The sequence below is a fragment of the Sphaeramia orbicularis genome, chromosome 17 (assembly GCF_902148855.1).
Source record: "Sphaeramia orbicularis chromosome 17, fSphaOr1.1, whole genome shotgun sequence".
Lineage (NCBI taxonomy): Eukaryota > Metazoa > Chordata > Actinopteri > Kurtiformes > Apogonidae > Sphaeramia > Sphaeramia orbicularis.
Genome location: NC_043973.1, coordinates 9,983,692 through 10,002,107, shown reverse-complemented (window position 1 = coordinate 10,002,107; position 18,416 = coordinate 9,983,692). Strand labels below are relative to the sequence as shown.

Genomic DNA, 18,416 nt, shown 5'->3' with positions numbered 1-18,416 from the left:
TTACACCAACAAGCTCTATTTCAGTGTTCCTATTAGCACTGAACTGTTATTTGAAGATGGACTTGACATTTATTAAGCTTTTCTTTAAATACAGCATTGGCAGTTTCTTTTGAAATGTGAATGAATGAAATCCAATTTAGACTGTCACTCAAATTCCTGTGTTCCCTAAAAGTCATTTTCCTTTATGCTTCAGCACTGAATCTGAAAATGTCCACATGTAGAAATGGTCTACACAAGCTACAGTTGATGTAATGGCTATAGTCCGGAGAGCAAGATCAGAAATGTTCAATATAAAAATGAAAAGGGACATTAAATCCACTCTGTGAATAAGAAGAAAAATATCTCTGAGCCAAGTCTTCTTTTTCAGCAAAAAAAAAAAAAAAGTCACTCACAAAGAGCTTTGTTTTCAGTGAAGTGGAAAATTGGATTTTCTCTCTTTAAGACAAAATGGCAGTCTACTCAGTGCGACCTGATTACAGTCAATCAGGGTTCCAGTCTCTATTTTTAGGATTTGGACATGGGACAGAGCTGGTGGTTTTGTTAAAGACAGCAGCTTTAGGTAACACACAGGGCAGGTAGAGGCATTAAGGTGTGGAAATGGTGCCCAGGTGGGATTATTCATATTATTTTCTCCTCACACTTTGAAATCTAAAATCAATTGTCAATTTGAAGCCATACATTACTGTCATAGTAACGCAGTGGCGATTTTTTTTTTACTCTTGTTTTCGCAGTCTCAGGAGCCGCAGGAAGAGGACCAGGTATCCCACAGGTCATCTACCAGTCGTCTGTCTAGGTCTCCCTTGAGAGGAGTAAAGAAGGTTAAGATCATGCAGTGTAAGGTCACCCTGCTGGACGGCTCAGACTACACACTCAGTGTAGAGGTAAGACATGAAATTAGGACATTTTCTCTTTTCTGCCATTTTTAAAGACATTGATTAAATGGGTGAAAACCAAGTCTCTCCCAGAAATTCAACACTGAAAAGTCCACTTGATTGTTTAACATAGGGGTGTCAAATTTGCAGCCTGTGGGCCAAACCGGTCCACCAAAGGGTCCAATCTGGCCCGTGGGATGAATTTGCAAAGTGTAAAAATTACAGGGAAGGTATTAAGAGTCAAGGGTGTTGAACTCATTTTAGTTCAGGGGTCGCATACAGTCCAGTGTGATCTCAAATAAATTAATATCGTAATAATCTATAAATAATGACTCCAAATTTTCTTGGTTTAATGTGAAAAATTGATATTACATTACGACTATAAATAATGACAACTCCAACCTTTTCTCTTTGTTTTAGTGCAAAAAAAACCCCATTAAATTATGAAAATATTTACTTTAACTATTCAAACAAGAAATGTGAATAACCTGAAATAATATAAACAACCTGAAATGTCTAAAGAAAATGAAGTGCAATTTTAACAATATTCTGCCTGTTACTAGAAGTGTTGTGCCTTTGTAGATCCGATCTGTAATGCACATGTATAAATGATGAATTGAGGCGTAATATTGTTAAAATTGTACCTATTTTTCTTGAGAAATGAAATTATTTTCATGATATTCACATAGTTTGCTATTGTAAATATTTTCATAATTTAATGTTATTTGCACGAAAACAAAGAGAAAAATTTGGAGTTGTCATTATTGATAGGCTATTATGCTGTTATTTTACTGGTCCGGTCCACTTGAGATTAAGTTGGTGTGAATGTGGCCCCTGAAAGAAAATGAATTTGACATCCCTGGTTTAACTGAACAAGATTCAAAGATTTTTTTTTATCTTGTTAAATGGCATGCATTTAAAAAGAAAAAAAAAAAAGACAAGTGGTATAAAGAATAAACGACAGCAGAATATTAAGTGTACATGTTTGTCTATTTACAGTAGCAGCAGTAGTGCAATGCAGTAATGCTTCTGAGGTGAGGAGGTGCATAATGGAACCAAACAGCAGCAGATAGTGCAATATTTATAATAAAGTGAAGCAGACAATCAGCAGCTAATGTGAGAGTATCACAGGATGTAAGTCTACTGAGTCTTATGTGCAAAAATCAAAAAAATAAATACCTAAATGAATATATCTGACCGAGTCATCTATGTTTACATCAAAGTACAACTGGTCAATCTTAGACTGTGATTGGTTTAAATTGTCACATGATCTGCTTTTCAGAGGGGTCATTCAAAAACAACAGTCTAGTTGAAACTCTTCTACTCAGTTTACAATCTTTGTAAATGTCACGTTAATCCATGTAATTACACAAGTTTACAGAAAGCTGCACTGGCCAATGGGCTTGTGGCATTAATGTCAATACCAGAGGTTCCTAGGTTGGTGGATTTATTTCTGTCTGTTTATAGCAATACTTGAGCGTCTGAAGTGTTTGATTTCTGTCTGCATTAATGTGCAGAGTTTGTGTAACAGGTTGTTTTGCTGCTGCTGAAAAATTATTGTAAGTCTGTCTGGTTTACACAGATGCCGTAGGGTTATAATATAATTTATTGTGGAACACTGTAGCTCTATACACAGGAAAATGTGAACTCATGTTTATGTCATGTAGACATTGGTCATTATTGTAATAATTTTGGTCTAACATTGAGCAAAAATGCAGTTTATAGTAAAACAAAAAGCCATTGCACACAGTCTAAGCCTCCAGAAACAGGAGAAAACTAGAGAAACTAGAATACTTACAGACTGGTTGTAAGTTGTTTACATTTTACAAAAGACAAGAAAGGAAATTCAGTTTGTGGATTGTCAGAGGATCTTATAGCAGATTGGTCAGAGCTACATCCAGGTTTTTATGTAATGCTTTATGTTACCCTCTTTGTTTGCTTTAGCTTGGCTGCATTTTATCATTTTTTACTGTGTTTTACATATACTATTCATTTTATTTATTTTTCAGTGTCGGGATCTGTAGCTTTAAATATCTAGTTAATTTCTTTTCCTCTCCCTTTAAGTCTTAGCAGGATTTATAAAAAAATATCCCAAAAAATATCTGGCAAAATGTGTCATTTGAGTTTTGTTCATAATATGCAAAAACAAACTGCATCCCACCACTGGTTAAAATATCGACATGGATCTGTAGTATTATGAATGCCTGTTGTATTAACATAAAATAAGACTGAGCTATTTTGAACTAGGGATTTCATGGATTTCCCCACACATTTGAATATGCGTTGTGTCAGAAGCCTCTGTAGGATTTGTTTTTCCCTCCAAAGCCTCTCTATGAAGTCCTGAGATGGGGGGGGGTCTTCATATTACGCCTATTAAACATTTAGTTCTTACTTCAAAGCTGCTTTCCAGAAATAAATCCTGCGAAGAAAGGAGAGCTGATAATCAGAGCAAAAACCTGTCTTTGTGTCGTTAATGTGGACCTTGCAGCCCCACTAACCTAACTGTGTGGCTTTTGTGAAGATGTGGAGAAATTAAATGTGAAAATGGAACAGTTTGTGGTGGGAAGAAATGGAGCGTGAGCTGCTTGCTAATCATCATCGGAGACAATGAGATGAGAGAGAGGTGTTGGCCAGATCCATTTTCTCCAGGACAGAGCTGAGGACTGATGAAAAAAATATACAGTTCTCGTTAAAAAGAACATCACACTCTTATACAGTACTGTGTCAGCCAGGAGGATGATGTAATGTTTTGAGAAATCGTGCCACGATTGTTTCACTTGCACATTTTATTATTCATTTTATTCCCGTGGAGTGCTATTAGCATAAACTGTCAGCATCTGTTGCTTTAAATACCCAGTTATGAACCTTCTGCTGCAATTAGAGCCTAAAATCTGTTTAAAGATGGCTTTGTGTTTAAGTGTGAGAAGAGCCAGCAGTTTTATGTCAGCGCAACATAAAAGCTACCTCCTGCCTTCAAATAGTCCTTTATCTTAGAGACATATTTATTCAGGAACAAATCGAAATCATGGCATTATTTGACATGTCACCCAAAACAAATCATCAGTCTTTTAACTTTTTTTCCCCCCAATCCCCATAAAGTGTGCATACTGTGCAGGAGGTGACAGATCCTCCTTCCCAAATCTGTTCTGAGCAGATTCCTCCCCTCCAGGGGTTTGAAGAAAAGGATTAAGAGGACTGGTGGTGGTGGTGAGGGAGTTTTTTAATGGAGGGAATTAGTGTCATGGACTCCGTGTGTTGGCATGATTACTCTATGTCCCACAGTGGCTCTAGAAGAGGCTTATAAGGACCATCATTTGTAAATAGGGGTCAATCTGGACATCTTACCCTTGAGACAGATGCAGAGTAGGTCGTCTGCTACAGGATTTCAATACTGTAAAAAAAAAAAAAAAAAATTGGCACAATATTATCTTGAGAATATTATGCAAATTTTAAAATAAACTGCTGTGTGTGATGTTGCTCTAAATTGAATTAAGACGTCTCCATTAAGAGCTGCTACAGTTATTGAAAATTGGTTTGTTTTGTGCTAATTGAAAATGCGTTTTACAGGCTGCAACATGTCAAATGCATATTGGAATGAAAAAAGTCAATTTGCACATGTCACTATGAGTTTGTTAAAGCCAATTATGGTTCATTTTGATGTGACATACTATTAGAGGAAATTATGATTCAGTCTTTTATGTAACTGTAAAAACATTCTGCAGATGAATTTGTAATGAAAGCAATTAATGATAATAACGCAGTCATACAATTAAAAATATTTTCATTGGGTTCTTTAATTCTAATCTATCTTATCCTAGCAGCAAAGACTCAGCTTTATTGTCATTCTATCAATAGACATGATAGAACGAAATATATAATATATACATAGAAAATAGAAAATTATATATATATATACACACACACACACACACACAGTATATAATTTTTTTTAATGACTCTAAATCTAGAATCTTTGGGCGTCAAACTGTTGAGATATTTTGATAGCTTGAAAACAAGAAATAAAAAAAATCTGCAGTGAAACTCCCAGTTGCAGGTCTACTAAAACACTGTGGTCACAGAGCATCTCTGTTGTGCTTCGTGTTCTCCTGATTAAATCTGTCACCCTTTAAAGAGCATCAGGCTGTGCTCATTACTGCACTGTTGATGTCTTAGGAATGAGTCACATCTGTGCACTTTGTGGGCACAGCATCCATATTAACACCAACTGTACTGACACTGGTGATATTGAAACAACCTCATTGAATATGTTCCATTTTAATTACAATTTTTAAAAAAACGCAAAACTGGAACAGCAGCTTATTTTCCCGCTTGACCCATCAGACAACACACACTAAACACAGCAGACATAAGTGAAACAGGCCTCAAGTGTTTCACACATAGATACAATTCAGGTCAGAGGATCTTCACGTAATCGCCAAGGAGTTATCTGCCTCCTTCCAATCCCATTTGAAACCAGTCCAAAATGTCCACATTTGACAATTTTTTTCCCCCTGACACTGTGGTTTTCCAGCTCATCTCAGTTTCCTACTGTGGGAAAAATGTCCTCACTAATGGTTTCCTTTCATTTTCTGTGACACAGAGCTGCTGTCCCTTCCCTTCCCTTCAGACGGTGTTAGGTCTCTGGAGAGGCTTTCATCTCATGTTTCATCAAATATTTAGCTTCCTTTCAACAATTCTTTCACATTTAGATGCACAATTTATCTTCCCTCCAAGGTGTATTATAATGTTTCATCTTCTGCTGTACATTTTCCATGTGACTCTCTAAACATGCTGTAGCAGCTCGGTTTTTTTTGTGTGTGTGTTTGTGATCTCTTAATCTAGTGATGTTGTAATTGATGAAGACTGATGGGTTTTCTAATTTGAGATCAGTTTTCCTGGTAATTTCCTGTTGTTCTCATTCTTTCCAAATAACCCCAGGGAAGGCTGAACATAAGCCAGATCTGTCTACTCTGTTCGATATCGCCTGCCTGACAGAAATATGCTCAGGTCACATGCTTTTTTAGTGTGTGTATCGGGGCTCTGACAATAAAGCTCATATACACACACATTCTGACAGTAAAGTATTGCACTGACATCTCAGTGTCCCAGTGAAGCAGTGCACGTCTGACATGACTCTGTTCATTCCTTTTGAGACAGTCTGGTAGGATTAACTGTGACTTCAGCAGCTTTATGGCTCTGTAAAAATCACAAACGTACGCTCTGAGTTCTCCTCATAGGATTTACTGCAGGTGTGTTAATAGACCTCTATGTGTGAAATACAGGTTGTATGTTACTACTACCGCTTGTGTTTTATTTAGTTATATTCAGTCCTCTTCCTACATGTGTGTGTGCTAAATAGACATCTGACTTGAGCATAGTCCTGCTGCTACGATAATCTGTGGCAGTGGTTTTGGCTTCGTGCAGGTAGGAGGCATCTGTATTGTGGCAAATCTGGCCTCAAATTGTCCCATGTGAGCAAATCCAGCCTATGGGCGGGGATAATAAAACTTGAGCTGTCTGACCCTTTTTTTCCCTCAATACTGATAATTTGATATTAACAGACCAGTAACCCATATCTGATGTACATTTGCAGTAAACATGAAGAAGAGTAACACAAAGTCAAGCACAAAAGTTTGTAGATGTGCGTGTTTGTTAATCAAAAGGCGACATAATGTTAAAGGAAAAAGTGTAGGGAGTTCCCGGCAGCACTCTTTACAAAAGCTAATTGACGTTTTAACAGCTCCCTGAGGGTATATGAAGATTTATAAGGTAAAAGAGTAGCTCATTACGCTACAGAGTTGCTTTAGTCCTCTGTGATCCAGTACCTTAATGTTCTGCATCAGACAAAGACAATGTGGACAAATTTAATCTTTTTTTTTTTGCGTTGTGAAGATTTTTATTTAAATCTTTTTTTTTTTTTTTTTCAGTCTATATGAACTTGAGACAAAATTATCTCATGACTGTACTTCATACATGCATAGTATCTAAATGAGGTGATTGATGTATTGGACACGACTGTGCAAAAGTCCTAATCCATCACTTGATTTTTTTGGTTTAGTAAAATTGTAATGACCACACAAATGCATTTCTCAGTCTCTGCACTCAGATCCAATCTGGATATATGTGAAGTATGTACAATAGTAAAAAAAAAAAAAAAAAAAAAAGGTTCAAGGGAAAAAACAGCTTCTATAAACCAAAGAGGTCGTATTTAGTGTGACCTTCCTTTGCACGTAACATTTATTTAATCCAGGGCCAGATTAACACTTCATTGTACCCTGGGCAACAATATTCAAGGGCCCCATCATCACAACCCCAGGATCCCTATAATCTGGCAAAATACAGAATAAGTTCCAGGAATATATGTAAATATACCCCATACTTCAATATCTAACTATCATCAAATGCATTTTGATGTACAAATGTGTAAATGCTCACAGAACTACAAGTGCACCACTATAGCCTCTTGTCAAGGCCACTCACTTGCATATGATGATTTGAAAACAAAACACATTAGCGTCAGTATAATCTAAAATTGATCCACTACACTACGTTCTTTAAATTTTCAGCTTTTTTAATGTCCCTCTCCTTTTTTAATTTTCGTTTGGCGCTCCCACTTAGCTGCTTCTCCATGTTTGCAATGTTTTGATTCGCGTAGTTCTTGATGTCTCACATCCCGCTCAGTGCACGCACTTTGATTTGCGTCACCGCTGATTCACTTTTTGGACTGACCAATGAGGAGAGGGTCTCAGCTCACGGTCACAGACAGCAGGAGCAGGGTTTCTGTGCAGTGCAATGGCTCCGGGCAGCAGACAGTTTCATTTATAAGCAAAAGATAACCAGATATTTTCGTTATGCCCGAGCTACCCAGGGCCCTTCAGAGGTCACGAGCCACTGGGCAATTGCCCAGTTGCCCATATGGTTAATCCGGGCTTGATTTAACCCTTTTGTTCAGACAATATGAGATTTTATGGCATTGATTTTATACCAGGTTTCAGTCATTACATGTTGGATGCTTCTACCTGTTGGTGTTGCTTCTTGTTGTGGGGTCAGAGGTCACACTAAACAGTGACTTCAACCTTTACAACCCATTTAGTTCAGTTTTGTGTATGTCTGTTAAGGTTGTTCACTTATTTCTTGTGTTTTTGTTGTATCTGAAGTAAAGAGAATGAGAAATAAATAAGTATGATCATTTCAACCCTGTAAAACACACAAAGCTGAAGATGGTCTAAAACTTTAACACAGTACTGTATTATCAATAGATGTATTGACCCCATAAGAGGAACTCATTCAGTCATAATCTGAGCCTGAAACACCAACAACCATAACAAATAAACATTGACAAATAAAATAATAAAGCATCATTTGCAAGTGTGTCATTGTGCCTTATTAGTTGAAAAAACTAAAATAATTTTAAATGAAATAAGTTGTGGAGAAACGTATTCAGAGTTAATATATTGCAATAATATAACACAACCAGCTTTCATCTACAAACAACAAAAGCTCACATGAAGGAAAAACTCAATCAGATTAATTTGATATATTACCCAGTCCTAGTTGTGCGTCATGGTGCTGCTCCTAAAATTGGAAAACATTAATTTTATGTTCTACAAAATGAGTTTCCAGTCAATTTCCATGTCATTATCTCAGTTAAAGGGGAGGGTAATCTATTGGCATCATCAAGTTTCACTGCCTGGGGTTTCTACATTTTATATTGGCACTTGTCTTGTTTCATTTTTCTTGAAGGATTATTAGTTCAAAAAGAGCATTTGTTTTGTCTAAGTGACATTAACTGCAACAGATCAAATAATTCGTTATATCTGTCAAATGACTTATAATGTGTTTTTTTTGTTTCTTTTCCACCATCACAGAAACGAGCCAAGGGCCATGTGCTCTTCGATAAAGTTTGTGATCACCTCAATCTGCTGGAGAAGGACTACTTTGGCATCACATACAGAGATATAGAAAATCAGAAGGTAAACAAAGACATTTTATATTTAAAGTGAGGAATGAGGCAGAAAGAACAGTAAATATGTTATTTGACAAAGCTTTTCAACAGCTTTTAAAAGATTTAACTGTTTAATATGATGCACCTGGAGATGATTAATTACAAAATTTAGTGACAGTGTCTTCAATACGAAGTGTAATTTATAGTTTAATTTTTCCTTAATTGTTTCTTCTTGTTTTTTTGTTCTTTTTTTTGTGGTGCAGAATTGGCTAGACCCTTCCAAGGAGCTGAAGAAGCAGATCAGGAGTAAGTACTGTAATGCACTGAGGCCTATTAAACATTTTGTCATTATTTGAAAGGTACCTGTAGTGAATTTTCATTGCTAGCTATTTCAAAAGATCAAGTACAATACTAACCGTTCCATTATCAAGTACACACGAGTAGTAAGTCACTGTTCCGTCAGTTAGACATGGCCAGTGGCATGTTTCCTCCTTCATGGGCTGTTCCAGCACTGGTAGTGATGCAGTAACGTTGTATTGTCCAATTTCTGGAGTTGCAATGGACTGGTCACTGACCCCATGCAGCAGACACCAGTCTAAGATGACACATTATCGGCCAGTGCTGGGGCACGTCACTAGGATAACGGCAGAGTGCAAAGCTTATGGCTGCACAAACAACAATCGTGAACTCGTGCTTTCCACTCAACCTTTCTCATTGACTGCCGCTTGTTTAATCGTACCGATCATCCAGGATCCATGAGGGTACGTCACTTCAGCAGCAATGGCTTCTCCCTATAGGCTCTGCCCTCGCACATAATTCACATAATGAAAAGGTCCAGTGTGGTGCATTTATGGCAATTCAGTTTTTTGTTACAGAATTTGCGGCTCTCTCGCTTATAAGTAATACACAAAGCATAATTAATGTCATAAGCTTGACCAGTACAGGTATATTTTAAAACTGACTAATTGTATGTATATACATTTTAAATGCTAATTTTGCTTTTATTTTTTTCTGTCTCAGCTGGTCCCTGGAACTTTTCTTTCAATGTGAAATTTTACCCTCCAGATCCCTCTCAGCTCACTGAGGACATCACAAGGTGAGCATTATTATCTTATATTATTTTTATATGGCAGTAAGTTACTCCTTTAATGTGTGAAAATCTATCACGAGGTGTCATATCCTTCATACAGATATACTTTCAGAAGTTTGGTGTAGATTAAATTAAGTTTTACTGTAAAAATGACCAATGTTGCCAATAAATTACCCTTACAAATCAAGGAAAGACACCCAAAAAATAAAAGGATGCAAGTGTTTCACATTGTGTCTTCTCTTTTTCAGGTACTACCTGTGCCTGCAGCTCAGAGATGATGTGGTTTCCGGCCGCCTGCCATGCTCCTTCGCCACCCACACGGTGCTGGGATCCTACACGGTGCAGTCTGAGCTCGGAGACTATGACCCAGAGGAGCTGGGCAGCGACTACATCAGCGAACTGCGCTTTGCACCAAACCAGACCAAAGAGCTTGAGGAGAAGGTTATGGAGCTCCACAAGACCTACAAGTGAGTCCGAATTACTTTTCCTCAAAGCTATGTGTGACTTTTTTTTCCTTTGTCAACCAGCATCTTAAAAACAAAAAGATTCAGTTGTCTGTCAGACCAAGAAAAGCCTCAAACACTGATATTTGGTAAGCTCAAACCTCTGAGTTGATGTTTTTCACACACAAGCTTTCTTTTCTTTGGTAGACAGAAGATTTTCACACAGATAGTGAAACACTGATAAAAAACCAAATCATCATTACATTAAAATCAAATCACAGTAGTTACCTGAATGTCTTAATGTTAAGACCTTCCTGTCATTTCAAACATTCAGTTTCGGTAACATATTTGTAGTTTTTATGTTTATTTTAGCCCTAGATGGTAAGACAGGAATAATCTGTTCTAAAAGACATCACGTCTAAGGCGGTTGTTTTGTTTTTTTTGTGTCATATAAATAGATCTAGATGGTCCATTCTCTCTGTTTACAATGATTTGTATGTAATTCAATGCGGCCCTGTCTAGCCCACTGGGTGGAGTAAGGCAGTGACGGTGCAAGGATTAGGGTCTCTCTAAAGGCCATCAAAGCTAAAAACGGATGCATTCCTGGTTCTCGTTGGACCTTTAGTTAAAAGTAACTATAAAGCAGACTTTTAGGAGAAAACATAAGATAAGATTTTATTGTTCCCACTATGGGGAAATTGCACAAATGACAGCAGTAAATCCAAAAATAAGGTGCAGAGAAAATAGAAATATACACATGTGAAATTTAAAATATAAAGAGAAGAAAGAAAAAAATCTGCTATTTATAGAAGTATGTATATAAATAGACCCTATTTATGTAAATTGCTCATATTGATGCTTGCTCATATTGATGTATCACCTCTAATATGTCTGGTCCTTTCAGGGGGATGACACCAGCCGTCGCAGAGATGCACTTTCTGGAAAATGCCAAGAAGCTGTCTATGTACGGCGTGGACCTTCATCATGCCAAGGTAACGAGTCGGTAAAAATATTCAACTTCTCATGTAGAGTTGGCAGCTCAACAGTTAAAGGAGAGAAGGGTTTGTTTGAGTGTATTTGATCAAAGCCACAGATAATAAACACTGGAGATTTCTCATCATGTTTTTAGCTCCTTTCATAAGACATAAAAAATGTGTTAAAACTCTGCTAATGTGTTCTGTAATGATGGGTTCTAAGGTTTGTGCAGATGGATATTCTGCACATGAACTAACATACTCCACTCACGCAGTCAGTTGTGCTGCTTTCCACCACAACACCGCTGCTTCTGAAACATCATGGCTGCCACAGTAATGCCTCTGTTTAAACCACACGCCACTGCTGCACCGCTGATTTACTGACATGATATCATCGCCTGTGCCTGTGTGGATTTAAGGTGGAGGAGGGGTGGATGGGTAGGTAGAAGAGATCTGGAGCCCAGCTTGACTTGAATGATTCGGTTTCTAATCCTCGGACCAGATGGGATCAAATGTGTCATTTGAGCACAGGCAGGAGAGACAGAGAGAGAGGGCTGGATTATGATGGCAGGTCTTTTGTCATCAGAAAGAGAAAACTACACTCTGGATGTTCTCAAAAGCACTTTGGAAGTGGGGTTCTCTCTGTGAGTGATTGCCTTCATAGATATAGATTAAAATGGGGGAGATGGTAGAGATATGGAAGGTTTGATCAGAATGAGGTGATAGGAGTGCTTTGTTTTGGATTTGTGAGATGTACTCATCATATTAAATAAGGAGAATTTGTACATTACAAAAAAGCATTTAAATTAAAGTAATTTATCTACCAGTGCTGCCAAATATCAATTATGTAGAAAAAAAAACTAGTGAAATAAGCAGCACTGAGCAGTACTGCACTGAGCTGATATTAGAGCACTGTGACAGTTCTTATTGTGAAAAACAGCCTTAAAAGACACAGTGTGGCCTCTTTGAGTGTCTGACAGTAATCTAACTGGACATACATGCAAAATAACAAACTTTAAGCTGTACGTAAGACAAATATTCTCACGACAGTTCTAGTCTGTATAAATTAGTGCATTAGTGTAAATTGAGGATTGTTCTTAAATACAGTGCATATGTTGGAGTCACAATCACACACTCCTGTAAACCTTTGAAAAGACTGAACTGCATAGTACTGGAGAGTGCAAACACTTGAACAGTTTGACATTAGTTTTATCTTTAGAATTTTTTAGGCAGATCAGAGATTGTGACTTAATGATGCACTGGAGCCATAATTAACATGAATACATCAGCATCAATGCTTTTTCACTGAGGTTTGCTTGTCACTAAAATAGACTGTTCACCTTTAAAAATTGAAAAAACTTGCCTTATTGCCGTAGTGGTATTTTATACTGGTGCATTTATGCTTCATGCATGTCAGCATGCATCCAGTCAGGAGAAGCCGACTGGAGTACCAGCACAGAAGCGAAGCAATGTAGCAACAACAGTATCTGCTAAGATATTGTCAGCATAGAGATCCAGCAACTAATGTTAACTGGTGTTGGGCTCCCAGCACAACACAAACCTCACAAGCATGCACACATATTACATAGAGAACATTTAAAAAAAAAAAAAAAAAAACCTCCCACATGAAACGAAAAATAATATTCCAACTTCATCCATGTACACTGTATTTAAAATAACGCCACTTTGTGTGACAGATGCCTTTCATGATGCATGTCCTCTGCAAGATCCAAAAAAATGTAAATGTTTTCGTCAAAGGGATTTGGTGCCATTGAAGTGATATAAGAGTTTCAGTTTTATGTTGTTTGATAATAAGGTACAGCAGTGAAAATATTCTAAATACAGCAGACACATGAGTAAATATTGATATCTATTAATACATGTCTACGTTATGTTTTGCTGTCTCCTTTGTCTACAGTATTAGACTACAACACTTAAGCTTCATGTGTCAGTGCCTTATGCCTCATGTGCCTTATTTATGTACTTGTCATTTGTTGTAGTCATTAAAATTTGGCTGGGTGGCTAATAACACAGATGTTAATAAATTATCTTAATCTCCTCTTACATAGTATATCATTTTCAAAACAAGATAACAACAAATATAAGACTATATGACTAGGAATTAGGTCTTGGTTAGATAAGGAATTTTTGCTCTGCATATCAGACCAGCATCCCTCTTTTGTCTTCTCTCCTCTCTCATTAAATGCAAAGTTGGTAGGGAGTCTCTATGAATGCTTGGCTCCATCTGAGGGAGAGGTAAGAGGCTGCTTTCCATACGTGTGTGCGTGTGCGTGTTTTGTGTGTGTGTGTGTGTGTGTGTGTGTGTGTGTGTGTGTGTGTGGTTTCTACTTGTGCATGGTCACACACCAGAGTTGTCATTTTACAAACCCACTGTTGTTTAAGACTGGTTGTTCCTGCCTTGGACCAGCGTTTCCCCTCTTTCAAAGCGTCATGATTGGTTTCACCTGCTCATCTCGTGCTTTGTGCAGTGAAGAGCATCATTGTGTGCTTCATCCACCATTTCCCATGACTTCACTGTTGCTTTTGCCGCTCAGCGCCTCTTGAGTCATGATTCAGCGTCACTGCAGCCTGCATAGAGAAGATAAGAGCATCATATGCCTGACTTCACTTTTCCACCTGCCTGCTTCTACCCTGTTGTTACCATATCTGCAGCTCCATTCAATTCTACTTTATCCTGCTGTTGTCCCAGCTCCTAAACACCTCCCATGTATCCTGTGAAGATTATGTAACAGAAGTTTGTTTTTTTGCAGAAAAGAAAATAATATGAGGGATCCTGGGTGACTGAAACCAAGTTGACTAATTATGGTTAAATTTAATATTTGTCTTTTTGTGTTGTCTCCAGGACTCTGAGGGTGTGGAGATCATGTTGGGAGTTTGTGCCAGTGGCCTCCTCATCTACAGGGACAGGTTGCGGATCAACAGATTTGCATGGCCCAAAATCCTCAAGATCTCCTACAAGAGGAACAACTTTTACATCAAAATCCGGCCTGGCGAGGTAAAGTCAAGTTTTCAGATGTATCTCCATCAGAAGGGTTATCCTTCAGTCACTGCATCTGTACTTCTGTTGTGTTTGAAATCAGTTTTCTCAGCTATTTCAGCTCAGGTCTAATTGAAACTCGGTAGGTAGATTGTTATAATTAAGGTGCAGCCGATGCCAGGATAGTGGATGCATCAGTGAATTTACATTTCTTTTTCCAAATCATGTTTGAGGTAATTTGTTTTTCACTCTGCAGTGATCTGCTAGTGCACGGCTCTTACATAGGGCTGTTCATTTGAAGTAGCATCTCAAAATGTTAAAGCAGCAACAGACAACATTCAGAGGAGAAGAAAAGCCAGAATGTAAAAATATACCCCTTCCCTCTGCAGTTCCCTCCTCTGGGTCCAAATCAAAAACTAAGCATACAGATCCTGTTGCTGTTTCATGCTGTTATGGAAAAATTATGCCACATTTTATGTTAAACTGTAGAGCAGTAGAATCACCAGCAAATCACATCTGACAGAATCTGATCAGCAATCAGTGATTACAGCTGTCAGTCATGTATTTAACCCTCCTAACTGTCTGAGAGGATCTGTGATTGGCCGAGGACTGCGTCATGGGTTACATTTTTTTCAGCCTGAAAACATAGACAATGAGTAGAGACAGATGTCTCATGTCCTCTCAGACCACTGGATTTATAATATACTGAAAGAGAATTCTGGAATTTTGGCCTGGTCGTGCTGGAAAAAAACCCTTCAACTTCTGCATCTTTTACATGTGGCCTGTATCTGGGTAATGACTATCTATGCATTTCTTTCTGGAATTAAAATGATTCTCTTAATTCTGTCCATGTTGTTGTCAAAATTTTTAATGCCAATTACGGAGGAAACCATGATGTAACAGGAACCAAAAGTTTTGTTCGCATAGTATTCAGTGACATAGTTATATTATGTAATACATTGTAATGATAAAATATTTTATCATAAGTAAAGGTGACAAAATGGCATTGAATGAAATTACACAATTACAGTGTTGATCCAACAAAATGCAGAACACAAATATATATAAGTCTTGTCATTTTTAGATATTTTAATTATGAAATATATCTCCAAAGTCCACATTTCTGAAATCATTTGAAGCGTTTGCCATGAAACTGAATCTGGCGATCTGTTGGAGGAGGTGGGTTTAAGTGACCTTTCAACCCACAAGAGGAAGCCTTTTTTTCCTGAAGAAAGTGGTCTTGTTGGACAGATTGCATTTACACCTGGCTGCGATGTGATCACATGCTGAGCTAAATTATATCCACATGTGGTTTAGTCGATCAGATCACAGTGCATCTTACAATAACATATGTGTTTACTTAACCTGATAGAAAATCCAGATCTGTCATTGTATTATAAGCCAGTGTTTCATTTGTACAGGGGATCCAAGGTTATGTCTAAGAGCATCAAGTATTAAATATATCTTAAATAATACTGACTTTAATTATTTCATTGTAATCCTGATTTTGGGTTCACGGTGCAGGTGCAATGCAGAAAAATGTATATTAGACACATGGAACTTGACAGACTATTAAATAACTTAGGTAGTGGTGATGGGCAGAAAGTATGGTGCTGCTGTTACTTCTACTGATGCTGAAAACACAGAAAATGGTAATTAATGAGCCATTAGAATTACAGCAGCTAATGGTTTACTGTTGGGGTTTGTTTGTTCACTGGATCTGACTCTTCTTTTGCAGTTTGAGCAGTTTGAAAGCACAATTGGTTTCAAGCTCCCGAATCATCGTGCTGCCAAAAGGCTGTGGAAGGTCTGTGTTGAACATCACACCTTCTTCAGGTAAGAAAAGTACAGCAGACGTTTAGACGTAGGGAAAGAGCTTTTTTTGAGCAGCAATACATTATATATAATAACAAATGTTAAGTATATGCAGGTAATTCTATGCAAAAGTCTTTTTACATGTAGTAATATTGAACAAAAGGAAAGAAAATAGAATTTAAGCTGCAAAGATTGTACTATATCCTGCAATATACAGCCCTGAATGCATTGCGTTCTATGTTCCAACCCTTCATCATTGATAATTGTATTACATTTTAACAGTAATTCTTGATAGGAATGATGAAATTTGTTCATAATCAATTATGTATAAAAACGCGAAGTAATGAAATAGAAACATTTCCAAATGTAATGTCAGAGCAAAAATTCAAAGTATTTTACTATCCACCCAAGAGAAGAGAGTTGTGTTGAGGATAAAATATACATTTTGGTGCTTCACTGATGGCTCGTATCCATTAGATCTTTAATGTCAGTTCTAGTGAACCAGCACAGGTTTCCATAGGTTTTTAGTGGAACCAAATGCTATGGAATGGATTTGTTGTGAATGGAGCATGGTACACACTACACAACGGACCAGCCTATTTTGTTGATTTATTATTTTATTGTTGTGTTTAAGTGAAATCATTCTGCTTACATTAGTTGCATGGTGCATGCTGTTTTTTTCCATTGATTCAGTAATTATTTCCAAATCATATCTTAATTTGACTAAAAGTTCTTCTTTCCATCTCATGAATGTCTTAAACATATTCAAGCCAATAATTTCAAGTAGGTGGGTTTGTCCTGTAACCGAGCACCAACTTAAATTAAATATGCAGCATTTCTTTTGTGCAGTTTTGGACTCTCAAACACTTGTTACTCCTTGGCATCATTAGTGTTAATTGATCACACTAATGCTTTCCGTGCTTTAGCAGCATATGGATAATCACCTTACATGATGTCTTTGTAGTGGAACAGAAACACTGTTGCAACTGTTTGTTGTTGTTGCCATTTGGATCGCAGCAAAGATTGTGCAGCTTCAAGCGTGTAAAGGTCTCTTGAGCAGCGAGCCAAGCCTGAGAGCTCTCTGGAGGGTTTTCAGATGAGGGGGAGTTCTAATGTTTTACAGTGCGTCGCTAAAATCTGTGTTTTATTTCTGGTTTGATTAATGTGAGTTTTTTTAACTGTGGCAGGCTCGTGTCCCCTGAGGCTCCCCCAAAGAAGTTCCTGAGCCTCGGCTCCAAGTTTCGCTACAGCGGCAGAACACAGGCTCAGACCCGCAGAGCCAGCTCTCAGATCATCAGACCTGCTCCATTCTTTGAGCGCTCCTCCAGCAAACGCTACAACATGTCCCGCAGCTTAGATGGAGGTGAGGAGAGCCACAGTGGTTTGATGAATGTCCAGCCATTAAGAGCAACCCAAGTTAAAAGCACGAGAACTGGTTTTCATTAAGTTTTCCAGGTCATGAGGAACATGCTGAAACCCAAGCTTCACTCAGTTGTTGAACATGATCTGATAGAACAGTCTCTTCACTAAAACATGCTACTGGGAACAGGAAACAGTGACAAAATCCATCACTGAACAGGCAAAATACTTGTTTTATTCATGTTTTCTTTAATTTTTAAATCAGAGAAAAATGTGCTTGCACCTGCGAGTTGGCAAAGCTGAAGCTTCTGAGACTAATTTGCAGTAACAAAGCCACAATTGATTTGATTACAACAAGGTGCAGGAGAGAGTCAAACCAATTGCTCATGTTGTTTGTTGTTAAAAAATAAACAGACGGTCTTTCTTCCTCTCGTCTTTTATCTGTCAGTGTTTTCAGTCCATAACAGCCATCTTTGTCTCCCTGTCCCATAGCGCCCATCATGGAGAACCACGAGACTTTGATGAAGGACAACACCGCTGACAGGGCTGCCAAAGTCATCGCCAAGGGAGACATCATCACCACAGTAACAACAGAGAAGAAGGCAGAGGAAGAGAAGGCTGAGCAGGAGGATGCCCAGATGGAGATTGCAGAGACGCCAGAACCTGCAGATACAACACCACTCAGACAAGACACAAAGGTAAACTGGTGTGGAACAGAAACGCAGCCAGAGCTGCATTTAGTTGTAGAAAAGATCATTTGAGGCTTGGATTTCTTTTTGTATTTTCGTTCAAAGAGACACTGTATAAATAAATGTGCCACCTGATTCAAAGAGAAACATATGATGTTTCTCAGAAGCTGCTGCAACTTTTTTTTCAACTTTTAGTTTGGTTTTCTTTCATAAGAGACTTCTTAATGGCTG

The 18,416-nt window shown here is 37.9% G+C and overlaps 1 protein-coding gene across 14 annotated transcripts in view; it reads left to right on the top strand.

Moving 5' to 3' along the window:
* The window catches only part of epb41l3b (erythrocyte membrane protein band 4.1-like 3b), a 76,169-nt gene that overhangs the window by 35,052 nt on the left and 22,701 nt on the right, over nucleotides 1–18,416 (top strand). For 12 of the 14 annotated variants that reach the window (XM_030159706.1, XM_030159711.1, XM_030159707.1 and 9 more), the window contains exons 3-13: nucleotides 732–881; nucleotides 8,741–8,845; nucleotides 9,081–9,123; nucleotides 9,838–9,913; nucleotides 10,156–10,374; nucleotides 11,255–11,342; nucleotides 13,536–13,580; nucleotides 14,188–14,340; nucleotides 16,061–16,158; nucleotides 17,325–17,500; nucleotides 17,989–18,194. In XM_030159706.1, the coding sequence (XP_030015566.1) occupies nucleotides 828–881; nucleotides 8,741–8,845; nucleotides 9,081–9,123; nucleotides 9,838–9,913; nucleotides 10,156–10,374; nucleotides 11,255–11,342; nucleotides 13,536–13,580; nucleotides 14,188–14,340; nucleotides 16,061–16,158; nucleotides 17,325–17,500; nucleotides 17,989–18,194 (1,263 nt within the window). In that variant the 5' untranslated portion in view covers nucleotides 732–827. The remainder of the gene's footprint in view (nucleotides 1–731; nucleotides 882–8,740; nucleotides 8,846–9,080; nucleotides 9,124–9,837; nucleotides 9,914–10,155; nucleotides 10,375–11,254; nucleotides 11,343–13,535; nucleotides 13,581–14,187; nucleotides 14,341–16,060; nucleotides 16,159–17,324; nucleotides 17,501–17,988; nucleotides 18,195–18,416) is intronic. The other 2 variants (XM_030159708.1, XM_030159702.1) reach the window with 1 other exon arrangement.